This window comes from Aquarana catesbeiana, linkage group LG13 (genome assembly GCF_042186555.1).
Source record: "Aquarana catesbeiana isolate 2022-GZ linkage group LG13, ASM4218655v1, whole genome shotgun sequence".
NCBI lineage: Eukaryota > Metazoa > Chordata > Amphibia > Anura > Ranidae > Aquarana > Aquarana catesbeiana.
Genome location: NC_133336.1, coordinates 215,778,419 through 215,801,007, shown reverse-complemented (window position 1 = coordinate 215,801,007; position 22,589 = coordinate 215,778,419). Strand labels below are relative to the sequence as shown.

General features: G+C 47.3%; 1 protein-coding gene across 1 annotated transcript in view; it reads right to left on the bottom strand.

Moving 5' to 3' along the window:
- Positions 1 to 22,589, bottom strand: part of LOC141116410 (unconventional myosin-Ie-like) — a 42,954-nt gene that overhangs the window by 3,515 nt on the left and 16,850 nt on the right. Inside the window, exons 4-20 of the mRNA XM_073608665.1 lie at positions 15,482 to 15,576; positions 13,688 to 13,775; positions 13,494 to 13,583; positions 8,008 to 8,139; positions 7,740 to 7,874; positions 7,279 to 7,411; positions 6,860 to 7,056; positions 6,692 to 6,772; positions 6,437 to 6,523; positions 5,003 to 5,089; positions 4,461 to 4,628; positions 3,470 to 3,555; positions 2,662 to 2,743; positions 2,305 to 2,411; positions 995 to 1,093; positions 340 to 484; positions 89 to 203 (exon numbers count right to left, since the gene is read on the bottom strand). Coding sequence (XP_073464766.1) covers positions 89 to 203; positions 340 to 484; positions 995 to 1,093; positions 2,305 to 2,411; positions 2,662 to 2,743; positions 3,470 to 3,555; positions 4,461 to 4,628; positions 5,003 to 5,089; positions 6,437 to 6,523; positions 6,692 to 6,772; positions 6,860 to 7,056; positions 7,279 to 7,411; positions 7,740 to 7,874; positions 8,008 to 8,139; positions 13,494 to 13,583; positions 13,688 to 13,775; positions 15,482 to 15,576 — 1,927 coding nt within the window. The remainder of the gene's footprint in view (positions 1 to 88; positions 204 to 339; positions 485 to 994; positions 1,094 to 2,304; positions 2,412 to 2,661; positions 2,744 to 3,469; positions 3,556 to 4,460; positions 4,629 to 5,002; positions 5,090 to 6,436; positions 6,524 to 6,691; positions 6,773 to 6,859; positions 7,057 to 7,278; positions 7,412 to 7,739; positions 7,875 to 8,007; positions 8,140 to 13,493; positions 13,584 to 13,687; positions 13,776 to 15,481; positions 15,577 to 22,589) is intronic.

The window sequence follows — 22,589 nt, the reverse complement described above, 5'->3', positions numbered from 1 at the left end:
CATGGTGAAGCTAAATAGTGATATGCACTGAATAAAAGCTTCTAACGTAGGCTTCTCACTCAGGTACTTTCTGCAATCCTGTGCCTACCTTCCTCTCTCATTCGGATGTACTTGCGGACCGCGGTATGTTTGCGCCAGGCTTTTTGGATGACACGAGCATAATTGTCGTACTTCCTCTCCCGCATCTCTTCCAGCAGGAACAGCTAAAGAGACAAACAAAAAAAAAAAAAAAAACCTGAGTGACCAGATTCCCAGATGTCTTCTCCGATTCGCTGCTTCTGATGACCAAACGTGCCCAGCCACCATCTCTGTCAAAATGCACAAAGCCAAAGGACTCACCGACTCCGGAGCCTTGATGAAGACTTTGGTCTTGCCCAGCTGGTACTGATCGGCGTCCATGTTCACTGACTTCAGTAGGTGGAGGACGCCCTTCTTCTCGTCCCCCCGCCACTCCGGCCACGTCTCCCGCGTCAATATAGCATACCTGATGAGATAATCAACCAGCAAAATAAAGCCAAGTAACAAAAGTGTGCGCGTTTCAGACGGCCTCTAAAATCCTTTCCTTGTTGAGTTATCTGGGGGGACACTGCAGACTTCTGGGGCAAAGACTGACCTCTAGGGACACAGAAGAGTGGTCCCAAAAATTGTTGGTCAAGCAGGAGAGAAAAAAATATCAGACCAGGAGGACAGGCAGTGGTCATTGCAAGATGGAGGAAAGCCCAACAGAACTTAGGGTACCAAAAAAGCTCACGGTGACTTTGATGTTACAATAAGTGGAAGATTTAGGGGCCTCCAGGCCTTTGCGTATTGCATCGGAGTTACGTCTACCAGGACACTGAGCAAAAAGAGCGGTTCAGCCTATAGGGGTAGGAGCATCTTAATGTTCCTCCACCTAGGATTGGAGCCCGCACCCCAGAGGTCCATTGTGTCATCCAATGAATACTCAGTGGAGCATAGAGAAGATGGCAGCCCATGTGCACGAGCTGTCTCTCACCTGTTGAGGAATTTTCGGAAGATTCTGCGATAGGCGTATCCAGCGCGGCGTACCCGGATGTTCTCACGCAGACCCAAGTATTCTACCTGATGTTTCACCCTGAAGGGAAGGCACATTAAGAAGAGTCAGACCCCACCCTCGGCTAATTGCAAGCCCCTTCCTTTCACAGTTACCTTTTGTCCTCCCATTCCTTTCCCTACAGACAGATGGATGCCCCCAACCCTACAGAGGGAAGCCCTATTTCCTACAGACAGATGCTCCCCACTCTACAGTCACCCCCAACCCTAAAAACAGATGGACGCCCCAACCCAAACAAATAGCCCCCCCAACCCTACAGACAGATGGACACCCCCACCCTACAGAGACACATGCCCAACCCTACAGACAGATGGACACTCCAACCCTACAGAGACATGTGCTCAACCCTACAGATGGACACCCCATGCCTACAGGGACATGTCCCAAACCCTACAAACAGATGGACACCCCAACCCCACAGAGACAAGTGCCCAACCTTACAGACAGATGGATACCCCCGCCCTACAGAGACACGTGCCCAACCCTACAGACAGATGGACACCCTGTGCCTACAAGGACATGTCCCCAACCCTACAGACAGATAGATAGCCCCGCCCTACAGAGACACATGCTCAATCCTACAGAAAGATGGACACCCCAACCCTACAAGGACATGTCCCTAACCCTACAGACAGATGGACACCCCAACCCTACAAGGACATGTCCCTAACCCTACAGACAGATGGACACCCCAACCCTACAGAAACGTTTCCCCAACCCTACATATGTGTCCAACCCTACAGGGACTTTTCTACAACCCTACAAACAGATGGACACCCCAACTGCACAGGGACACGTCCCCAACCCTACTGACAGATGGACATCCCCGCCCTACAGAGACAAGAGCCCAACCCTACAGACAGATTGACACCCCATGCCTACAGGGACATGTCCCCAACCATACAGACAAATGGGAACCCCAACCCTACAGGGACATGTCCCCAACCCTACAGACAAATGGGAACCCCAACCCTACAGGCAGATGGACACCCCGACCTTACTGAGACATGTTCCCAACCCTACAAACAGATGGACACCTTAAGCCTACAGACAGATTGACACCCCCGACCCTACAGTTACCCTTTCCCAGTTTAATGTTGTCCTCCCATTCCTTTCTTTACAGACGGATGCCCCAACCCTACATGCGGTCACCCCCAACTCTACAGAGGGATGCCCCATTTCCTACAGACAGAAGGACACCCCCAGCCCTACAGTTACACTTTCCTAGTTACCTGTTGTCCTCCCAGTCCCGTGCCTTCTTGGACTCATTGGGTTTTATGCAGCGGATGTAGTGGGGGGTGCACTTCATCAGCGTCTGCACCAAGTCGTTGGCTTGTTTCTACGGGGAACAAACATGGAAGACAGTTGGGAGATATACACAGGAGTGACATTCAACGCAGCCAACCAACCCCCCCCCCCCCCCCCCCCCGTTGATAAAACAGCGCAGCCGGTTAGAGGGCCAGAAAACCTCAGGAAAGGGGGCGACACATTCACCGCAATAAAAAGTACTCCACCTTAAAGTTCCCATAAAACAAAACTGAACTGTAGATATTCTGTATTCACGCATTTCGGGAAGTCAGAGGTCTCACCTTGATCTTGCTGCTGGCGGTGCTCGGTCGTCCTTTCTTATCTGCGTTGAGGTTCTCGGGGAAACGAGCCCTGATGAACGGTCTGCGAGGGAAATGTTATCACATCATCAAATCAAGTATATCAAGAGCAGAAACAAATTTTTTTTTTTTTAGGTAAAATTAAAAATTAATTTAATTTATAAATTCTATATAACTCCACAGCCCTGATGAAGATCCCCTATAGCCCCGGAAACGAGTTGGCTTGTCACCTTGGATGTTTTAAGATTATCTCTTTGGACTGCAGAACTGGGGTTCCCTCCCGCTTTTTCTACACCTCCAACCAAGGCTGCAGATGGGGAGGGTGGGGTACAGACAGTACCTCTATAGCAGGCATGGGCCCCATTGGGTCAACTGGGGGGGGCCGAAGACTTGGCATGCATCGTTCCAAAAATTACATGGAAGAGCCACCCTTCAATTTGTGTTTTCTGTGTTGTCAACAAGCTTTATTGCTCATCTAGCCAAATGTACTAAACCAGAAGTATTCTCCTGAAAGGCCCCTACTCCTGACACATTTCTCCCCAGTAGGGTCTTAGTCATGGGGGGCGACCTGTCATAGAGGATGGATGGGGCCCCAAATTTCTAAAAGAGGCCCTGCCACAAATAAAAACATCCCAACAGAGGGTCTAACCCTTTCACACTCCACCCAAAACTGAAAAAAAAGGTCAACCCTTAGACACACTTTAATATAAAAGATACAAAACATATGCAGGTGGGTGGGTTGGTCGGTAGGTAGTAGGTAGGTAGGGGGGACTGGGAGGGGAGAACTCACATTTCACTGCTCTGCATTAATTCAATGAGATCGGTGAAGAGGACGTCTCGATTACGCTCACAGAATCCTTCTACATCATACGATACCTGAGGACAGGAAACAGACGCTGAGGTTTAGTCTCATCAGTTGTGATCCAACTGTACACAGAGACCCTCGGGGGCGGGGCCTAATAAAAGAACTGGAGAAAAATGTCAAATCGACCAAATACGGTTCGCAGGCCCCATTACACATTTGTTTCGTTATTTAAATAATTTTGTTTAGTTAAATAATTTAATTCGTTTTTGGAATTTGATTCGTTTATTCGTGTTCAAATTTCAATTTATTCTATTCGAATTTTGAAAGACTTATTAATCTTTCTTTTCTATTCCATTCTATTTCTATTATCTTTTATCGTCTAGTCTAGTTATTTAAATTCAAATCGGAAGATGGTTATATTTTTTTCTACTCTATTCTATACAAAAGTCAAATTTATTCTATTTGAATTTTGGAAGTCAGTTATATTCTTTTATTCTGTTGTTTTTGTTCTATTTTATTCTATTCAAATTTGAATTTTGGAAGTCAGTTATATTCTTTTATTCTATTTCTTTCTATTTTATTCTATTCAAATTTCGGAAGATGGTTATATTCTACAGTATTTGATTCTATTCTTTTTTTCTATTCTATTGTATAGTCTATTTTATTCTATTATATGTTTTTCTATTCTTTTCTATTCTATCCGATGCCTTTATTTTCTGTTCTTGTTTTTGAATTGGATTGGAATTTTGGCCGAATTTAATTTAGTTATCTTGGATTTGTTTAAAATTCGTTACTATTGTAATTCAGAAATTCAGGTTACATACAAAATTTCGAAAAGCAAAAAAAAAAAATTGTCCAAATTTCGTTTCGGAACAAAACGAACCGCACATGTCTAAGCCCCGTTACCTTACTTCACAAATCCCAGTTTAAGGGTCATCTCCCCCCCACCCAGTGATGGGCCGTCTCCGCTCCTTACCTTGCCTGCATAGTGGTGGATAATGAAACCTTTGTTCCAGCTGTTGAAATGCTCGTGGTTGCCGATGGCGGACTGTAGTTTCTGGAGGAGCGTCTGATCGGCGCCCTCACCTTTGGCGTGCATGGTGGCGCAGACGTCGTCCAGGATGCTCATGACCCCCGGAGGACTCTGGAAATAGAGGACAGTTTATGAACTGAGAGCAACAAGTAGTTCAAAGTGTTCAATTGTGGAAGATCCAGCAGATGCCAATTCAGTCTCACATACAACCCCCATTCCATGCTCACCCTTACCATCCTACACCCCCTGCTTTGCCCCCTGCCCCTGCTATTCTACACTCACCCTTCACCACATCCCATCCAGCTCCCTACCATCCTACAACCCTCCCAATCTACGCACATCGCCTTCATCCCATCCAATCCACCTTTCTACCATCCCATTCACACCCCACTACCACCCCATACCTCTAACTACCATACCCCTCCTTCTAATCTATGAACCCCCTACCATTGCAAATCCACCCCATCCCATGTCTGGTCACTCACCACTTTGTTCTCTATCAGGTCACACACAATCTTGTTGTTGAAATACTCAATCGGATTCCAGTGGATCCCCTCTTGGACATATTCTTCCTGCAACAACATGAGGCAATTTCAGTGGACAAATTCCATGAAAGACAGACGGACATCCCCAACTCTATAGACGTATGCTCCTAATGTTAGGCATGCCCCCAACCCTACAGAGAAATGGACACCTTAACCCTACAGAGCGATGGACACCCCAATTATATAGACAAATGGATGCCCTCAACCCTACAGACAGATAGACACCCCCAAACCTACACACAGACACTCCCAACCCAACAGACGGATGCCCTTGACCCTACAAACTTTCCTAACCCTAAAGACATATAGACACCTCCAACCCTATAGACCAGTGGTTCTCAACCTCAGTCCTCAAGTACCCTCCAACGGTCCATGTTTTCAGGTTTTCCCTTACTTTGCACAGTTGTTTTAAATCAATATCAAGGACATGGTATTGATAAGAGCTATTTTATCTATGGGAAGTTCCCAAAACATGGCCCGTTGGGGGTACTTGAGGACTGAGGTTACGAACCACTGCTATAGACAAATGGATGCCCCCAAACCCTACAGACACATGGACACCTTAACCCTACAGAGAAATGGACTACCCCAACCCTACAGACGTATGCCCCAAACCCTACCAACAAATGGACTCACTCAATCCTACAGATGGACATCTCTATCTCTACAGACAAATGCACTCCCCCCAACCCCTACAGACAGATGGACACCCCCAAACCTACACAGAGAGATGCTCCCAACCCTACAGATGGATGCCCTTGACCCTATAAACGTACCTAACCCTAAAGACAGATGGACACCCCCAACCCTATAGACAAATGGATGCCCTCAACCCTACAGACATATGGACCCCTTAACCCCACAGAGAAATGGACTACCCCAACCCTACAGATGTATGCCCCAAACTCTACAGACAAATGGATTCCCGCCAACCCTATAGACGAACACCTCAAACCCTACAGACAGATGAACGTCACCAAACCTACACAGAGATGTGTCCAACCCTACAGATGGACACGCTTAACCCTATAGACAAATAGATGCCCTCAACCCTACGGACATAGGGACACCTTAACCTTACAGAGAGATGGACTCCCTTCTACCCTATAGATGGACATCCCTAACCCTACAGAGATTTGGACTCCCTTCAACCCTATAGACGTACACCCCAAACCCTACAGACAGATGGACACCCACAAACCTACACAGAGATGCTCCCAACTCTACAGATGGATGTCCTTAACCCTGCAAACTTCCCCAACAGATGTATCCCTGCAACCCTACAGACATATGCCCCAACCCTACAAGCAGATGGACAGAAGCTCCAACCCTACAGACATACGGACAGACACCCCAGCGGTCGGGTTTGCTCACCTGTTCGGCTTTCAGGGTCAGCTCAATGAAGATCTGTTGCAGTTTTTCATTCACAAAGTTGATACAAAATTGTTCAAATCCATTTTTCTGTGAAATGGCAACAATTAAAGTTAATGTCACACACCTCCCCCACCTATCCCCCTCTTCCCAGTGCGGCACTGATCTATATACACCTGGTCCAGGAGCAGGACACAGCCCTCCGCTAATCTCGCCCACGGGTGCCGTGTACTTGTACAACATACTCTGATCTCTCACCTGAAATATCTCAAATCCATAAATATCCAAAACTCCGATATTGTATTCCTCCACGTCCTTCCGCATCGCCTTATTCACCGCCTGCCAAGAGAGGAGAGAGCTATATCATGGACGAGGACCAGTCACTTGCCAACCTATTTATTGGAGCTCCAATCTCCGCTATCTCACCTCCACCAGAAAATCGAAGAGCCGGGTGTACAGGGCTTTGGAGAGCGCGTCCCGGGTGAAGCACGCCTGCTCCTTGTTCAGCGTCACGTCGATCACCTCTGACTTTCCGCCCCATTTACTGTCCATCTTCCGGCTGGTCAACTTCTCCTGCAACCGCCCCTGGTCAATGCCCAACAGATAGGCCGGGAAGGCCAAGACTGAGCGGAGACAGAAAAAGAACCAATCAGATGTGCTGTATACTGGCAGTGCATTGGATGCCGGATTGGCATCTAAATGGCACATTGGTCAAGAACGATAACTCTTCTTCTATACATCTGATGGTAACCAGTTTGAACCAAATCCCTACCACTATCTTGGGACCCCCAAGGAAATAACAGCCCCTCATAACAGAGATCAGAGTCTCCACCGCCAGCACTCACAGTCTGTGCTCTCCACCACAGCGTAGTTCCCATCCTCTTTGAAGGCAATGTTCCCCAGATGGAGGATTCCCGCCACTATCTGAAGGACGTTGGCCTGCTCTTCATGGGTGAGACCCACCACGTCCATCGCCGCCTGTCCGGAGTGAAAAGGAGGGGCAAAAATAAGAGCCAGGTACAGAGACAATCGGGGGACAAAGATGATGGGAGAGGAGAAATTAGTAAAGTCAGAATATTCCAGAAGTTTGCTAATTGGGGATCTTTCCATTTTGGCATCAATTGGTCCGAAGACCAATGCGAGTATCTGTTCTCTACTCACCATGGTCTCCTTTCCCTACTCACCACCCACCATGTTCTCCCTTCCCTACTAACCAAGGTCTCCCTTCCCTACTCACCATGGTCTCCCTTCCCTACTCACCATGGTCTCCCTTCCCTACTCACCATGGTCTCCCTTCCCTACTCACCATGGTCTCCGCAAACTCCTGCTTGTCGCTGACGTCCTCCACATGGTACACTGCTGACTGGTTGAGGTATAAATAATAATCGGGGGTCGTCACTCCCAGATTCTCGCGGTCTTCTGCCGTGGCGCCATCTAGCAGCTGTGAAAGTAGAAGAAAGAGTGTCAGCTTCATGGCCCAGAATGACCCGCCAGGTGCCATCTGAGGGTCACAACAGACAGGTGAACCTGGAGAGAACCGTGACCAAATCAGGAACCCAGGAACGTCATCTCACCTGGTAGAAGATGTGGAAGTTCCTCTCCCCAGTATTCTGGCTGACCACCCGGGACTTCTCCAACAGGAAGTTCGAGATCCTCCCGCCATCCGGCTCCCCGCCCCTGCTGAACTGAATCTCGAAATATTTCCCCTGAAAGAGAGATGACACCAAATATCCCACCATTGACCTCTCTCTGCAGAGCATCACTTCATCCCCTCCCCCTCCTGACAGATCCATATTGAGATATTCTGCAGATTATTCCTTCACTGACCTCTCTAGAGATCTGCAGAGCATCACTCCCTACCACCCCCCTCCTGACAGATCCATATTGATATATTCTGCAGATTATGCCATCACTGACCCCTCCACAGATCTGCAGAACATCTCTCTATCTCATCCCCTCATGACAGATCCATATTGATATATTCTTGCCATGTTTCACATGCCTTGTGATATGCCCTTAATGTCTGGGATGACAACATCGGAAACACAGTGTTCGAAGTAACCACTAAAGACCAGGAGTTGGCAGCTACCATGGAAGACAAAGGATTCTTGAAAACCATGAGTAAAGAGTTCTACCAAGATGATTCCAACAGTTGGGTAGCACCTCTACCATTTCGTATCACAAGAAAGAGACTACCAAATAACAGAGTGGAACGTATTAGGAAGTTCTCCAAGCCTGAACAATGGCACTATGTTCCCACTAACCTCAACCCTGCTGATCGCGGCAGTCGTGCATTTATGGACACATCATGGCTATCTCCACCAGTACTTTTGAATGATAAACTCATCTCAAGTTCGACAGATTCTCATCGCAACCATTGGCCTATGGGTCTTATTACAAAGACTATGCCAAGTATTGGTGGAAAAGTACGGAAAGTAGACATTAAAGTAATGAAAGGAGGTTCTGCACACTTTTACTTTCAGGCCTATAATGGAACTAGTACTTCTTTTGCCCAAAGAAGAAGACAAGTCATCAACTTGAGTCAAAGGGAGGTATGAAGGATTGATGCATGTTACTGCCTTCATCTCTGAAGATGGATATTTCCTCGTCACAGGCTGGACCTTCGAGATCAACGGGGAGTGTCATGTTTCACATGCCTTGTGATATGCCTTTAAATGTTATATGTATTATTCTGCCCCTGGTCCCTCCCTTTCCTGTATCTCAGCTTATCCTGTATAACTAGTCCCGCCCTTTGTTCATTCTCCCAGTAATGCATTTCAGCACACATGTGGACTGGATCACATTAAACCTTTCTTAAACTGCAGCCTAAGAAACCTGATCTCAGACACAGCAAATTGATACATTTCTCTGCTGCTGAAAACTGTACTATAAATCCCCTCCTTGTTAACAAGATGTTTCAGCAAGACAGTATGCAATCTGGGGATGCACAGCCAGGTTTAGTACTCCTTCCAGATGAGGAATTAAACCCTGAATCAAACCAAAGGGAAAAACGCTCAACAAAAACAACCTGAAAGGTGCAAGAGAATCTTAAAGCTGACAAAGAAGAACTGCTGCTTATGGTTTAATACTGTTAAATGCATGTCTGCTCTCTCCCTCAACAATCTCACGAGCCATTACAACTAGAGGGCGCTATCAAGCAATTAAATGTTGCTTATGAGAGTTATCAAAGACGGTGTGTTAAATATACTGATCTCTTAAGGCGGTACAACACTCAAGGGTCATTGGAAGAATTAAAAAGGGATTTGAGGAGCTCAATCTTGAAAGAGACAATTTAATGGTGCAAACAAAGGCAGAAGTGAGAATAACACGCCTTCATGAATCCAGATCTTATCGCTCTGCATCTACTAGACGCTCCACAAGATCTTCCAAATCCCTACAATCAAGATCTTCTGCACTCAGTCAACAACTCATAAAAGGCCCGTGCAGACGCTGAAGCTTCTAAAATTCAGGCAGCTTTCGCCCAAAAGAAAGCAGAGAAAGAAGCTGAAGCCGCATGCCAAAAAGCAGAGAACGAAGCTGAAGCTGCACGCCAAAAAACAGATGTTTTGGAAAAACAATGTGAGCATGCCACAGCCATGGCAAAGTTAAGGGTCTTAGAACAAGCCGCTAGTGAAAGCGAAAGAGACAACAGTTGCAGACACTCAGTTGTATCTTATGCTTCAGATTCCTCACATACCTCTCCAGAATGTCAACTCCCTGTCACAGCAACCAAAGCACTCAAAGTCTCTTATCTGCACTTACTGCACCTCAAGACAATTTACCTTTATATCTTCCAGTACACCAGACTGCAGCATCTCAGCAAGCAGCAGACGCTGGTATGCATATAACAGACTGTCCACCTTACTTTGGCACTAACCAAGTACCCCCTGGCAAGCACACTAATCCACAGCTACAAACCCAACATGTCAATGAACTTAAAGCCAGTTCCAGCATTGAATGCCTTCGCACCAACATATGTTCCCAAGTCACTTAATGTCAATGCACCAGCCATCACAACTAACTCTGTTCCACCTGCAGTCATGCATCTAAAGTCTAAGAACAGGGACATGTCACAGTTTGCTAAATACATGCTCCGCAGGGAGCTCAATAAGACAGGCCTTACCAAGTTTGATGACAAGCCTGAAAATTACAGAGGCTGGAAATCCACCTTTAAGGCCACTATGAGCGACCTAGACATCAATGCCACAGAGGAATTAGATCTGCTCATCAGATAGCTAGGTCCCAAGTCAACTGAACACATCAAGAGGCTCAAAGCAGTTCATATCGACAACCCCACTGCAAGCCTTAATGCTGCTTGGGACAGACTCAAATGTACCTTTGGCAGCCCAGAGGCCATTGAAGATGTCTTATTCAAAAGGTTGCAAAGCTTCCCAAATATTTCTTCTACAGACAATCTCAAGTTTCAAGAACTCAGCCATGTTCTATTAGAGCTTCAACTTGCTAAGGCGGACATCAACTTATCTAGTCTCAGTTACCTTGACACCGCTCGTGGCATCAACCCTATTGTTCTCAAGCTACCATATGACATTTAAGAAAAATGGGCAGCGTTTGGATCAAAGTATAAGGAAACTCAAAGTTGCCTTTCCTCCGTTTTCCTACTTCTGAGAGTTCATCACAAGAATTGCAGACACCAAAAAATGACCCAAGTTTCTCCAATGGTGACTGTAACCCTCTCAGTTCACCCTCTCCAAGACCTATGAACACACGTATGACACACAGAGACCGTAGAGGTCCAGTGTTAGTGAAAAGGACGAATGTTCTACCTGCATCTGTTACAGTTCTCGAAAAGACTCATCAAAACAAGAAAATTGAGAACCCAAATCGCCAATGTCCGATACATAATAAACCACATCCACTTAAGAAATGTATTGGCTTTAAAAAGAAAACCCTACAAGATCGTAAGGAACTTTTAAAGAAATTTGGAGTTTGCTACAAATGCTGTGCCTCCACAGAACACTTTGCAAAGGACTCTAAAGCTATCATCAAATGTATAGAGTGTGACAGTGATGACCATGTGCAAGCTCTTCCTCAATATCCGCACAACTCTACTACACTCACAAACAATCTTCCTGATTCAAAGCAAGACGGGGAGCACACAGATCAAACAGCACCTTCCACCTCAGTGTTCTCTACATGTACATAAGTCTGTGGAGAAGGACTCTGCGATAAATCCTGTGCAAAGATTGGCTTGGTTCGTGAATACCCCAAAGGTCAACCTGAAAAGGCCATAAGACTGTATACTATTCTGGATGAGCAGAGCAACAGATCTCTTGCAAGAACACAGTTTTTTGAATTGTTGAACATAACAGGAGATGCTCTACCTTATACCCTGAGCACTTGTGCCAGCACTACAGAAGTCTTAGGTAGGAGAGCCAGTGGTCTTGTAGTTGCTCCCTTGAATGACAATGTGGAAATATTCTTGTCCACTATCACTGAGTGCAACCAAATCCCAAGCAACAAAGAGGAGATCTCTACTCATGAAGATGCCTTTCACCATTCTCACTTGAAGGACATAGCCGACCAAATACCAGCCTTCGACGAAAGTGCCGATATCCTGCTGTTACTCGGCCGAGACATCTTAAGGGTACACAAGGTTCGTCAATCAATGGTCTACATCATGCACCTTATGCTCAGTGTCTGGATCTAGGCTGGGTCATCATAGGCAATGTCTGTTGAGGCAAAGGGTCTTACTCAGTCTCTTCCTTTAAAACGCATGTCCTGTCAAACGGACGGACTACTTGTTCTGCACAATGACCACATCAATATAATGTGAAAGATAGACTGTTTGAAAAAGGTGCACAATGGCACATCATACAAGATGATAAGAAAGCCCTTAATGTCTGGTATGACAACATCGGCAACACAGTGTTCGAAGTAACCACTAAAGACCAGGAGTTGGCAGCTACCACGGAAGACAAAGAATTCTTGAAAACCATGAGTAAAGAAGTTCTACCAATATGATTCCAACAGTTGGGTAGCACCTCTACCAATTCGTATCACAAGAAAGACTACCAAATAACAGAGTGGAATGCATTAGGAAGTTCTCCAAGCCTGAACAATGGCACTATGTTCCCACTAACCTCAACCCTGCTGATCGCAGCAGTCGTGCAGTACCTACTACTGCATTTATGGACACATCATGGCTATCTCCACCAGTACTCTTGAATGATAAACTCATCTCAAGTTCTACAGATTCTCATCGCAACCATTGGCCTATGGGTCTTATTACAAAGACTATGCCAAGTATTGACGGGAAAGTAATGAAAGGAGGTTCTGCACACTTTTACTTCAGACCTATAAATGAACTAGTACTTCTTTTGCCCAAAGAAGACGACAAGTCATAAACTTGAGTCAAAGGGAGGTACGAAGGATTGGTGCATGTTACTGCCTTCATCTCTGAAGATGGATATTTCCTTGTCACAGCCTGGACCTTCGAGACCAACATCTGCAAGTATAATGTTAATGTTTGCATGGTTTTCCTTGTTCTTCCCTTCCCTCTTTTTTTGCAGGTGTTCTTGGAAAGAACTTCAGTACTTATATTTGGACTTGGACTAAAGTTTGTTAATAATAGAAATCATAGATTTCGACGGGGAGTGTCATGTTTCACATGCCTTGTGATATGCCTTTAAATGTTATATGTATTATTCTGTCCCTGGTCCCTCCCCTTCCTGTATCTCAGCTTATCCTGTATAGTTAGCCCCACCCTTTGTTCATTCTCCCAGTAATGCATTTCAGCACACATGTGGACTGGATCACATTATGATCTTTTGACCTATCCGATGTTCATTGTTATGGATCGAGTCACTGTCTGTTTATCCAAATAAGACTGGGGATATCGACATCTCAACACAACTAACTAAGTTACGGAGATCACACTTTTGTTTAGATTGGAGAGGCAGAACAATTCTGCAGATTATTCCATCACTGACCTCTCTAGAGATCTGCAGAACTTCGCTCTGTCCCATCTCCCTTCTGATACATTCTGCAGATTATGCCATCACTGACCTCTGCAGAAGGTCGCTCAGTTCCGTATACTCACAAAGCGGCTGGAGTTGTTGTTTCGGACGGTCTTGGCGTTCCCGAACGCTTCCAGCAGAGGATTGGATTTGAGAATGATGTCCTTCACGTGCTGCGGGATGAGATGGAGAGAACGCAGTGACGCCGGGAGTTGTACAGGACACAAGAAAAGGATACAGTGAAAATACAAAGTATCAGAGGGAGCTTCCTCCCTACCTGGACCTTGGCCCCTCCCCCGGAGACCTTCGAGATGTAGCCCATAATATACTTGGCGCCGACCGTCTTCCCGGCTCCGCTCTCCCCGCTGCGAATCAGAACAGAGAGACCCCGCCCACAGTCAGAGAGATTATAATTTAAACATATATATATTATATATATATATATATATATATAAAAAACACGCACACACACACACACACACACACACTGAATACATATTTATGAGTAAAATAAGTATTTGATCTCCAAGCAAAACATGACTGGAGTAGTTGGTGGAGAAACCCTTGTTGGTGATCACAGAGGTCAGACGTTTCTTGTAGGTGGTGATCAGGTTTGCACACATCTCAGGAGGGATTTTGGTCCACTCTTCTTTACAGATCTTCTCTAAATCCTTAAGGTTTCTTGGCAACTCGAAGTTTCAACTCCCTCAATAAATGTTCTATAGGATTAAGGTCTGGAGACTGGATAGGACACTCCATGACCTTAATGTGCTTCTTCTTGAGCCCCTCCTTTGCTGTCTTGGAGGTATGTTTTGGGTCATTGTCATGCTGGAAGACCCATCCATGACCCATCTTCAGTGTTCTGGCTGAGGGAAGAAGGTTCTCCTCCAAGATCTTACAATACATGGCCCCGTCCATTGGTCCCTCAATGCGGCAAAGTCGGCCTGAACCTTTATCAGAGAAACAGCCCCAAATCATCATGTTTCCACCTCCATGTGTGACTGTAGGGATGATGGGTGACTGTAGGGATGATGTGTGACTGTAGGGATGATGGGTGACTGTAGGGATGATGGGTGACTGTAGGGATGGTGTGTGACTGTAGGGATGGTGTGTGACTGTAGGGATGATGTGACTGTAGGGATGATGTTCTTAGGGTCATAGTCAGCATTTTTCTTCCTTCAAACACAGCTAGTCGAGTTGATGCCAAAGAGCTGAATTTTGGTCTCATCTGACCACAGAACTTTCTCCCCAATCCTTCTCTGAATCATTTAGATGTTCATTGGTAGACTTCAGACGTTCCTCTACATGTGTCTTCCTGAGGAGGAGGACCTTGCGGGGGCTTCAGGATTTCAATCCATGGTGGTGTATTGTGTTACCAATGGTTTGTTTGGTGACTGTGGTTACAACTGCCTTGAGATCATTCACAAGCTCCTCCCGTGTAGTTCTGGGCGGATCCCTCACTTTTCTCATGACCATCCTCATCCCATGAGGAGAAATCTTCCATGGAGCTCCAGACCGAGGCCGATTGATAATTATTTTTGTATTTCTTCCATTTGTGAATAATCGCTCCAACAGTTGTCTTCTCCTCACCAAGCTTCTTGCTGATGGTCTTGTAGCCCATTCCAGCCTTGTGCAGGTCTACAATCTTCTCCCTGATGTCCTCTGACAGATCTTTGGTCTTCCCCATGATGGTGAGGATTGAATGGAAGAAAGAGATTCTGTGGACAGGTGTCTTTTATACACATAACGAGTTGTCGTTAGGAGAACCTTCTTACATTGACAGGACTAATCTGTGGACCACATGAGCACCTACTGTAGTGTCTGTGGGGGGCAGAATTATTGTTGGTTGGTTGGGGATCAAATACTTATTTTACTCCATTTATAACATTTGTATCCTGTGTTTTTTCTGGATTTTTGGTTGATATTCTGTCTCTATCATATAAAATACACCTGTGATAAAAATTATAGACCCTTCATTTCTATGTAAGGGGGCAAAACTTACACAATCTGCAGGGGAGCAAATCATTATTTCCCCCCCCACGGTAGGTGACAGTAAGTCAACATTCCTCACCTGATGATGACACATTGATTCTCCCCATCGATCAGCATATTCCGGTACACGGTGTCCGCCAGAGCGTAGATGTGTGGAGGATTCTCATACTGAGCCTGGAATGACATCACCACAAGACATGACATCATCAGACATGACATCATCAGAAGATATGACATCTTGACCCAAGTCCTCATCCCCCTGACCCTGGAACTGGCTCAGGATCCTCTGTACAGCATTGCGGTTTTTGTCAGAGCTATATAAATGTATAATAATAATAATAATAGTGTGTGACTGTGGGGGGGAGGGGACATTAGAGTGTAAGCTCCTCTGTATAGAGAATGATGTGACTGTGGGGGGGAGGGGACATTAGAGTGTAAGCTCCTCTGTATAGAGAATGATGTGACTGTGGGGGGGAGGGGACATTAGAGTGTAAGCTCCTCTGTATAGAGACTGATGTGACTGTGGGGGGAGGGGACATTAGAGTGTAAGCTCCTCTGTATAGAGACTGATGTGACTGTGGGGGAGGGGACATTAGAGTGTAAGCTCCTCTGTATAGAGACTGATGTGACTGTGGGGGAGGGGACATTAGAGTGTAAGCTCCTCTGTATAGAGACTGATGTGACTGTGGGGGAGGGGACATTAGAGTGTAAGCTCCTCTGTACAGAGACTGATGTGACTGTGGGGGGAGGGGACATTAGAGTGTAAGCTCCTCTGTATAGAGACTGATGTGACTGTGGGGGGAGGGGACATTAGAGTGTAAGCTCCTCTGTACAGAGACTGATGTGACTGTGGGGGAGGGGACATTAGAGTGTAAGCTCCTCTGTACAGAGACTGATGTGACTGTGGGGGAGGGGACATTAGAGTGTAAGCTCCTCTGTACAGAGACTGATGTGACTGTGGGGGAGGGGACATTAGAGTGTAAGCTCCTCTGTATAGAGACTGATGTGTGGGGGGAGGGGACATTAGAGTGTAAGCTCCTCTGGTACAGAGACTGATGTGACTGTGGGGGAGGGGACATTAGAGTGTAAGCTCCTCTGTATAGAGACTGATGTGACTGTGGGGGAGGGGACATTAGAGTGTAAGCTCCTCTGTACAGAGACTGATGTGACTGTGGGGGGGGAGGGGACATTAGAGTGTAAGCTCCTCTGTATAGAGACTGATGTGACTGTGGGGGGAGGGGACATTAGAGTGTAAGCTCCTCTGTATAGAGACTGATGTGACTGTGGGGGAGGGGACATTAGAGTGTAAGCTCCTCTGTATAGAGACTGATGTGACTGTGGGGGAGGGGACATTAGAGTGTAAGCTCCTCTGTACAGAGACTGATGTGTGGGGGAGGGGACATTAGAGTGTAAGCTCCTCTGTACAGAGACTGATATGACTGTGGGGGAGGGGACATTAGAGTGTAAGCTCCTCTGTATAGAGACTGATGTGACTATGGGGGAGGGGACATTAGAGTGTAAGCTCCTCTGTATAGAGACTGATGTGATGTGGGGGGAGGGGACATTAGAGTGTAAGCTCCTCTGTACAGAGACTGATGTGACTGTGTGGGAGGGGACATTAGAGTGTAAGCTCCTCTGTATAGAGACTGATGTGACTGTGGGGGAGGGGACATTAGAGTGTAAGCTCCTCTGTACAGAGACTGATGTGACTGTGGGGGAGGGGACATTAGAGTGTAAGCTCCTCTGTACAGAGACTGATGTGACTGTGGGGGGAGGGGACATTAGAGTGTAAGCTCCTCTGTATAGAGACTGATGTGACTGTGGGGGGAGGGGACATTAGAGTGTAAGCTCCTCTGTATAGAGACTGATGTGACTGTGGGGGAGGGGACATTAGAGTGTAAGCTCCTCTGTATAGAGACTGATGTGACTGTGGGGGAGGGGACATTAGAGTGTAAGCTCCTCTGTATAGAGACTGATGTGACTGTGGGGGGAGGGGACATTAGAGTGTAAGCTCCTCTGTACAGAGACTGATGTGACTGTGGGGGAGGGGACATTAGAGTGTAAGCTCCTCTGTATAGAGACTGATGTGACTGTGGGGGGAGGGGACATTAGAGTGTAAGCTCCTCTGTATAGAGACTGATGTGACTGTGGGGGAGGGGACATTAGAGTGTAAGCTCCTCTGTATAGAGACTGATGTGACTGTGGGGGAGGGGACATTAGAGTGTAAGCTCCTCTGTATAGAGACTGATGTGACTGTGGGGGGAGGGGACATTAGAGTGTAAGCTCCTCTGTATAGAGACTGATGTGACTGTGGGGGGAGGGGACATTAGAGTGTAAGCTCCTCTGTATAGAGACTGATGTGACTGTGGGGGGAGGGGACATTAGAGTGTAAGCTCCTCTGTATAGAGACTGATGTGACTGTGGGGGAGGGGACATTAGAGTGTAAGCTCCTCTGTACAGAGACTGATGTGACTGTGGGGGAGGGGACATTAGAGTGTAAGCTCCTCTGTATAGAGACTGATGTGACTGTGGGGGAGGGGACATTAGAGTGTAAGCTCCTCTGTATAGAGACTGATGTGTGGGGGAGGGGACATTAGAGTGTAAGCTCCTCTGTACAGAGACTGATGTGGGGGGGGGGAGGGGACATTAGAGTGTAAGCTCCTCTGTATAGAGACTGATGTGACTGTGGGGGGAGGGGACATTAGAGTGTAAGCTCCTCTGTACAGAGACTGATGTGACTGTGGGGGGAGGGGACATTAGAGTGTAAGCTCCTCTGTATAGAGACTGATGTGACTGTGGGGGAGGGGACATTAGAGTGTAAGCTCCTCTGTATAGAGACTGATGTGACTGTGGGGGAGGGGACATTAGAGTGTAAGCTCCTCTGTACAGAGACTGATGTGACTGTGGGGGGAGGGGACATTAGAGTGTAAGCTCCTCTGTATAGAGACTGATGTGACTGTGGGGGGAGGGGACATTAGAGTGTAAGCTCCTCTGTATAGAGACTGATGTGACTGTGGGGGGAGGGGACATTAGAGTGTAAGCTCCTCTGTATAGAGACTGATGTGACTGTGGGGGAGGGGACATTAGAGTGTAAGCTCCTCTGTATAGAGACTGATGTGTGGGGGAGGGGACATTAGAGTGTAAGCTCCTCTGTACAGAGACTGATGTGACTGTGGGGGAGGGGACATTAGAGTGTAAGCTCCTCTGTACAGAGACTGATGTGACTGTGGGGGAGGGGACATTAGAGTGTAAGCTCCTCTGTATAGAGACTGATGTGACGGTGGGGGAGGGGACATTAGAGTGTAAGCTCCTCTGTACAGAGACTGATGTGGGGGGGGGGAGGGGACATTAGAGTGTAAGCTCCTCTGTATAGAGACTGATGTGACTGTGGGGGGAGGGGACATTAGAGTGTAAGCTCCTCTGTACAGAGACTGATGTGACTGTGGGGGGAGGGGACATTAGAGTGTAAGCTCCTCTGTATAGAGACTGATGTGACTGTGGGGGAGGGGACATTAGAGTGTAAGCTCCTCTGTACAGAGACTGATGTGACTGTGGGGGAGGGGACATTAGAGTGTAAGCTCCTCTGTATAGAGACTGATGTGACTGTGGGGGAGGGGACATTAGAGTGTAAGCTCCTCTGTACAGAGACTGATGTGACTGTGTGGGGGAGGGGACATTAGAATGTAAGCTCCTCTGTATAGAGACTGATGTGTGGGGGAGGGGACATTAGAGTGTAAGCTCCTCTGTACAGAGACTGATGTGACTGTGGGGGAGGGGACATTAGAGTGTAAGCTCCTCTGTATAGAGACTGATGTGACTGTGGGGGAGGGGACATTAGAGTGTAAGCTCCTCTGTATAGAGACTGATGTGACTGTGGGGGGAGGGGACATTAGAGTGTAAGCTCCTCTGTATAGAGACTGATGTGACTGTGGGGGAGGGGACATTAGAGTGTAAGCTCCTCTGTATAGAGACTGATGTGTGGGGGGAGGGGACATTAGAGTGTAAGCTCCTCTGTATAGACTGATGTGACTGTGGGGGAGGGGACATTAGAGTGTAAGCTCCTCTGTACACAGACTGATGTGACTGTGGGGGGGGAGGGGACATTAGAGTGTAAGCTCCTCTGTATAGAGACTGATGTGGGGGGGGGGGGGGGACATTAGAGTGTAAGCTCCTCTGTATAGAGACTGATGTGACTGTGGGGGGAGGGGACATTAGAGTGTAAGCTCCTCTGTACAGAGACTGATGTGACTGTGTGGGGGAGGGGACATTAGAGTGTAAGCTCCTCTGTATAGAGACTGATGTGTGGGGGAGGGGACATTAGAGTGTAAGCTCCTCTGTACAGAGACTGATGTGACTGTGGGGGAGGGGACATTAGAGTGTAAGCTCCTCTGTATAGAGACTGATGTGACTGTGGGGGAGGGGACATTAGAGTGTAAGCTCCTCTGTATAGAGACTGATGTGACTGTGGGGGGGAGGGGACATTAGAGTGTAAGCTCCTCTGTATAGAGACTGATGTGACTGTGGGGGAGGGGACATTAGAGTGTAAGCTCCTCTGTATAGAGACTGATGTGTGGGGGGAGGGGACATTAGAGTGTAAGCTCCTCTGTATAGAGACTGATGTGACTGTGGGGGAGGGGACATTAGAGTGTAAGCTCCTCTGTATAGACTGATGTGATTGTGGGGGAGGGGACATTAGAGTGTAAGCTCCTCTGTATAGAGACTGATGTGACTGTGGGGGGAGGGGACATTAGAGTGTAAGCTCCTCTGTATAGAGACTGATGTGGGGGGAGGGGACATTAGAGTGTAAGCTCCTCTGTATAGAGACTGATGTGACTGTGGGGGGAGGGGACATTAGAGTGTAAGCTCCTTTGTACAGAGATTGATGTGACTGTGGGGGGAGGGGACATTAGAGTGTAAGCTCCTCTGTATAGAGACTGATGTGTGGGGGAGGGGACATTAGAGTGTAAGCTCCTCTGTACCGAGACTGATGTGACTGTGGGGGAGGGGACATTAGAGTGTAAGCTCCTCTGTATAGAGACTGATGTGACTGTGGGGGAGGGGACATTAGAGTGTAAGCTCCTCTGTACCGAGACTGATGTGACTGTGGGGGAGGGGACATTAGAGTGTAAGCTCCTCTGTACAGAGACTGATGTGTGGGGGGAGGGGACATTAGAGTGTAAGCTCCTCTGTATAGAGACTGATGTGACTGTGGGGGGAGGGGACATTAGAGTGTAAGCTCCTCTGTACAGAGACTGATGTGACTGTGGGGGGAGGGGACATTAGAGTGTAAGCTCCTCTGTATAGAGACTGATGTGACTGTGGGGGGAGGGGACATTAGAGTGTAAGCTCCTCTGTATAGAAACTGATGTGACTGTGGGGGGAGGGGACATTAGAGTGTAAGCTCCTCTGTATAGAGACTGATGTGTGGGGGGAGGGGACATTAGAGTGTAAGCTCTTCTGTATAGAGACTGATGTGACTGTGGGGGGAGGGGACATTAGAGTGTAAGCTCCTCTGTACAGAGACTGATGTGACTGTGGGGGAGGGGACATTAGAGTGTAAGCTCCTCTGTATAGAGACTGATGTGACTGTGGGGGAGGGGACATTAGAGTGTAAGCTCCTCTGTACAGAGACTGATGTGACTGTGTGGGGGAGGGGACATTAGAGTGTAAGCTCCTCTGTACAGAGACTGATATGACTGTGGGGGGAGGGGACATTAGAGTGTAAGCTCCTCTGTACAGAGACTGATGTGACTGTGGGGGAGGGGACATTAGAGTGTAAGCTCCTCTGTATAGAGACTGATGTGACTGTGGGGGAGGGGACATTAGAGTGTAAGCTCCTCTGTACAGAGACTGATGTGACTGTGGGGGGAGGGGACATTAGAGTGTAAGCTCCTCTGTATAGAGACTGATGTGACTGTGGGGGAGGGGACATTAGAGTGTAAGCTCCTCTGTACAGAGACTGATGTGACTGTGGGGGAGGGGACATTAGAGTGTAAGCTCCTCTGTATAGAGACTGATGTGACTGTGGGGGAGGGGACATTAGAGTGTAAGCTCCTCTGTACAGAGACTGATGTGACTGTGGGGGGAGGGGACATTAGAGTGTAAGCTCCTCTGTACAGAGACTGATGTGACTGTGGGGGAGGGGACATTAGAGTGTAAGCTCCTCTGTATAGAGACTGATGTGACTGTGGGGGGAGGGGACATTAGAGTGTAAGCTCCTCTGTACAGAGACTGATGTGACTGTGGGGGAGGGGACATTAGAGTGTAAGCTCCTCTGTACAGAGACTGATGTGTGGGGGGAGGGGACATTAGAGTGTAAGCTCCTCTGTACAGAGACTGATGTGACTGTGGGGGGGAGGGGACATTAGAGTGTAAGCTCCTCTGTATAGAGACTGATGTGACTGTGGGGGAGGGGACATTAGAGTGTAAGCTCCTCTGTACAGAGACTGATGTGTGGGGGAGGGGACATTAGAGTGTAAGCTCCTCTGTATAGAGACTGATGTGTGGGGGAGGGGACATTAGAGTGTAAGCTCCTCTGTACAGAGACTGATGTGACTGTGGGGGAGGGGACATTAGAGTGTAAGCGCCTCTGTATAGAGACTGATGTGACTGTGGGGGGAGGGGACATTAGAGTGTAAGCTCCTCTGTACAGAGACTGATGTGACTGTGGGGGGAGGGGACATTAGAGTGTAAGCTCCTCTGTACAGAGACTGATGTGACTGTGGGGGGAGGGGACATTAGAGTGTAAGCTCCTCTGTATAGAGACTGATGTGACTGTGGGGGAGGGGACATTAGAGTGTAAGCTCCTCTGTATAGAGACTGATGTGACTGGCTCAGTGATCTCTGTACAGCGCTGCGGTATATGTCAGAGCTATATACATACAGGGAGCATGGATGGAATGCAGTACTGATGATGACCACACAGTGACAGCGCAGAATCAGAGTTTTATAACTGGGTGTCACATGAACCTCTCTCTCTGTCACCTTCCTAATTAAGGTGTGGTGCCAGCTGACTGATTTCCTGTATTTCACCTGCCTTCCCATCATCTTCTCTGCTCCGGCATTGGCTGAACTCACTTGACTCAGATCGATCATTCAGTTACACGTTATAATATTTGATACATTGTAGTTCTGGCTGGAGCAATTGCTGTGTCCCCATTGGTGTGCCCGGTGTAATAGAGAGGTGG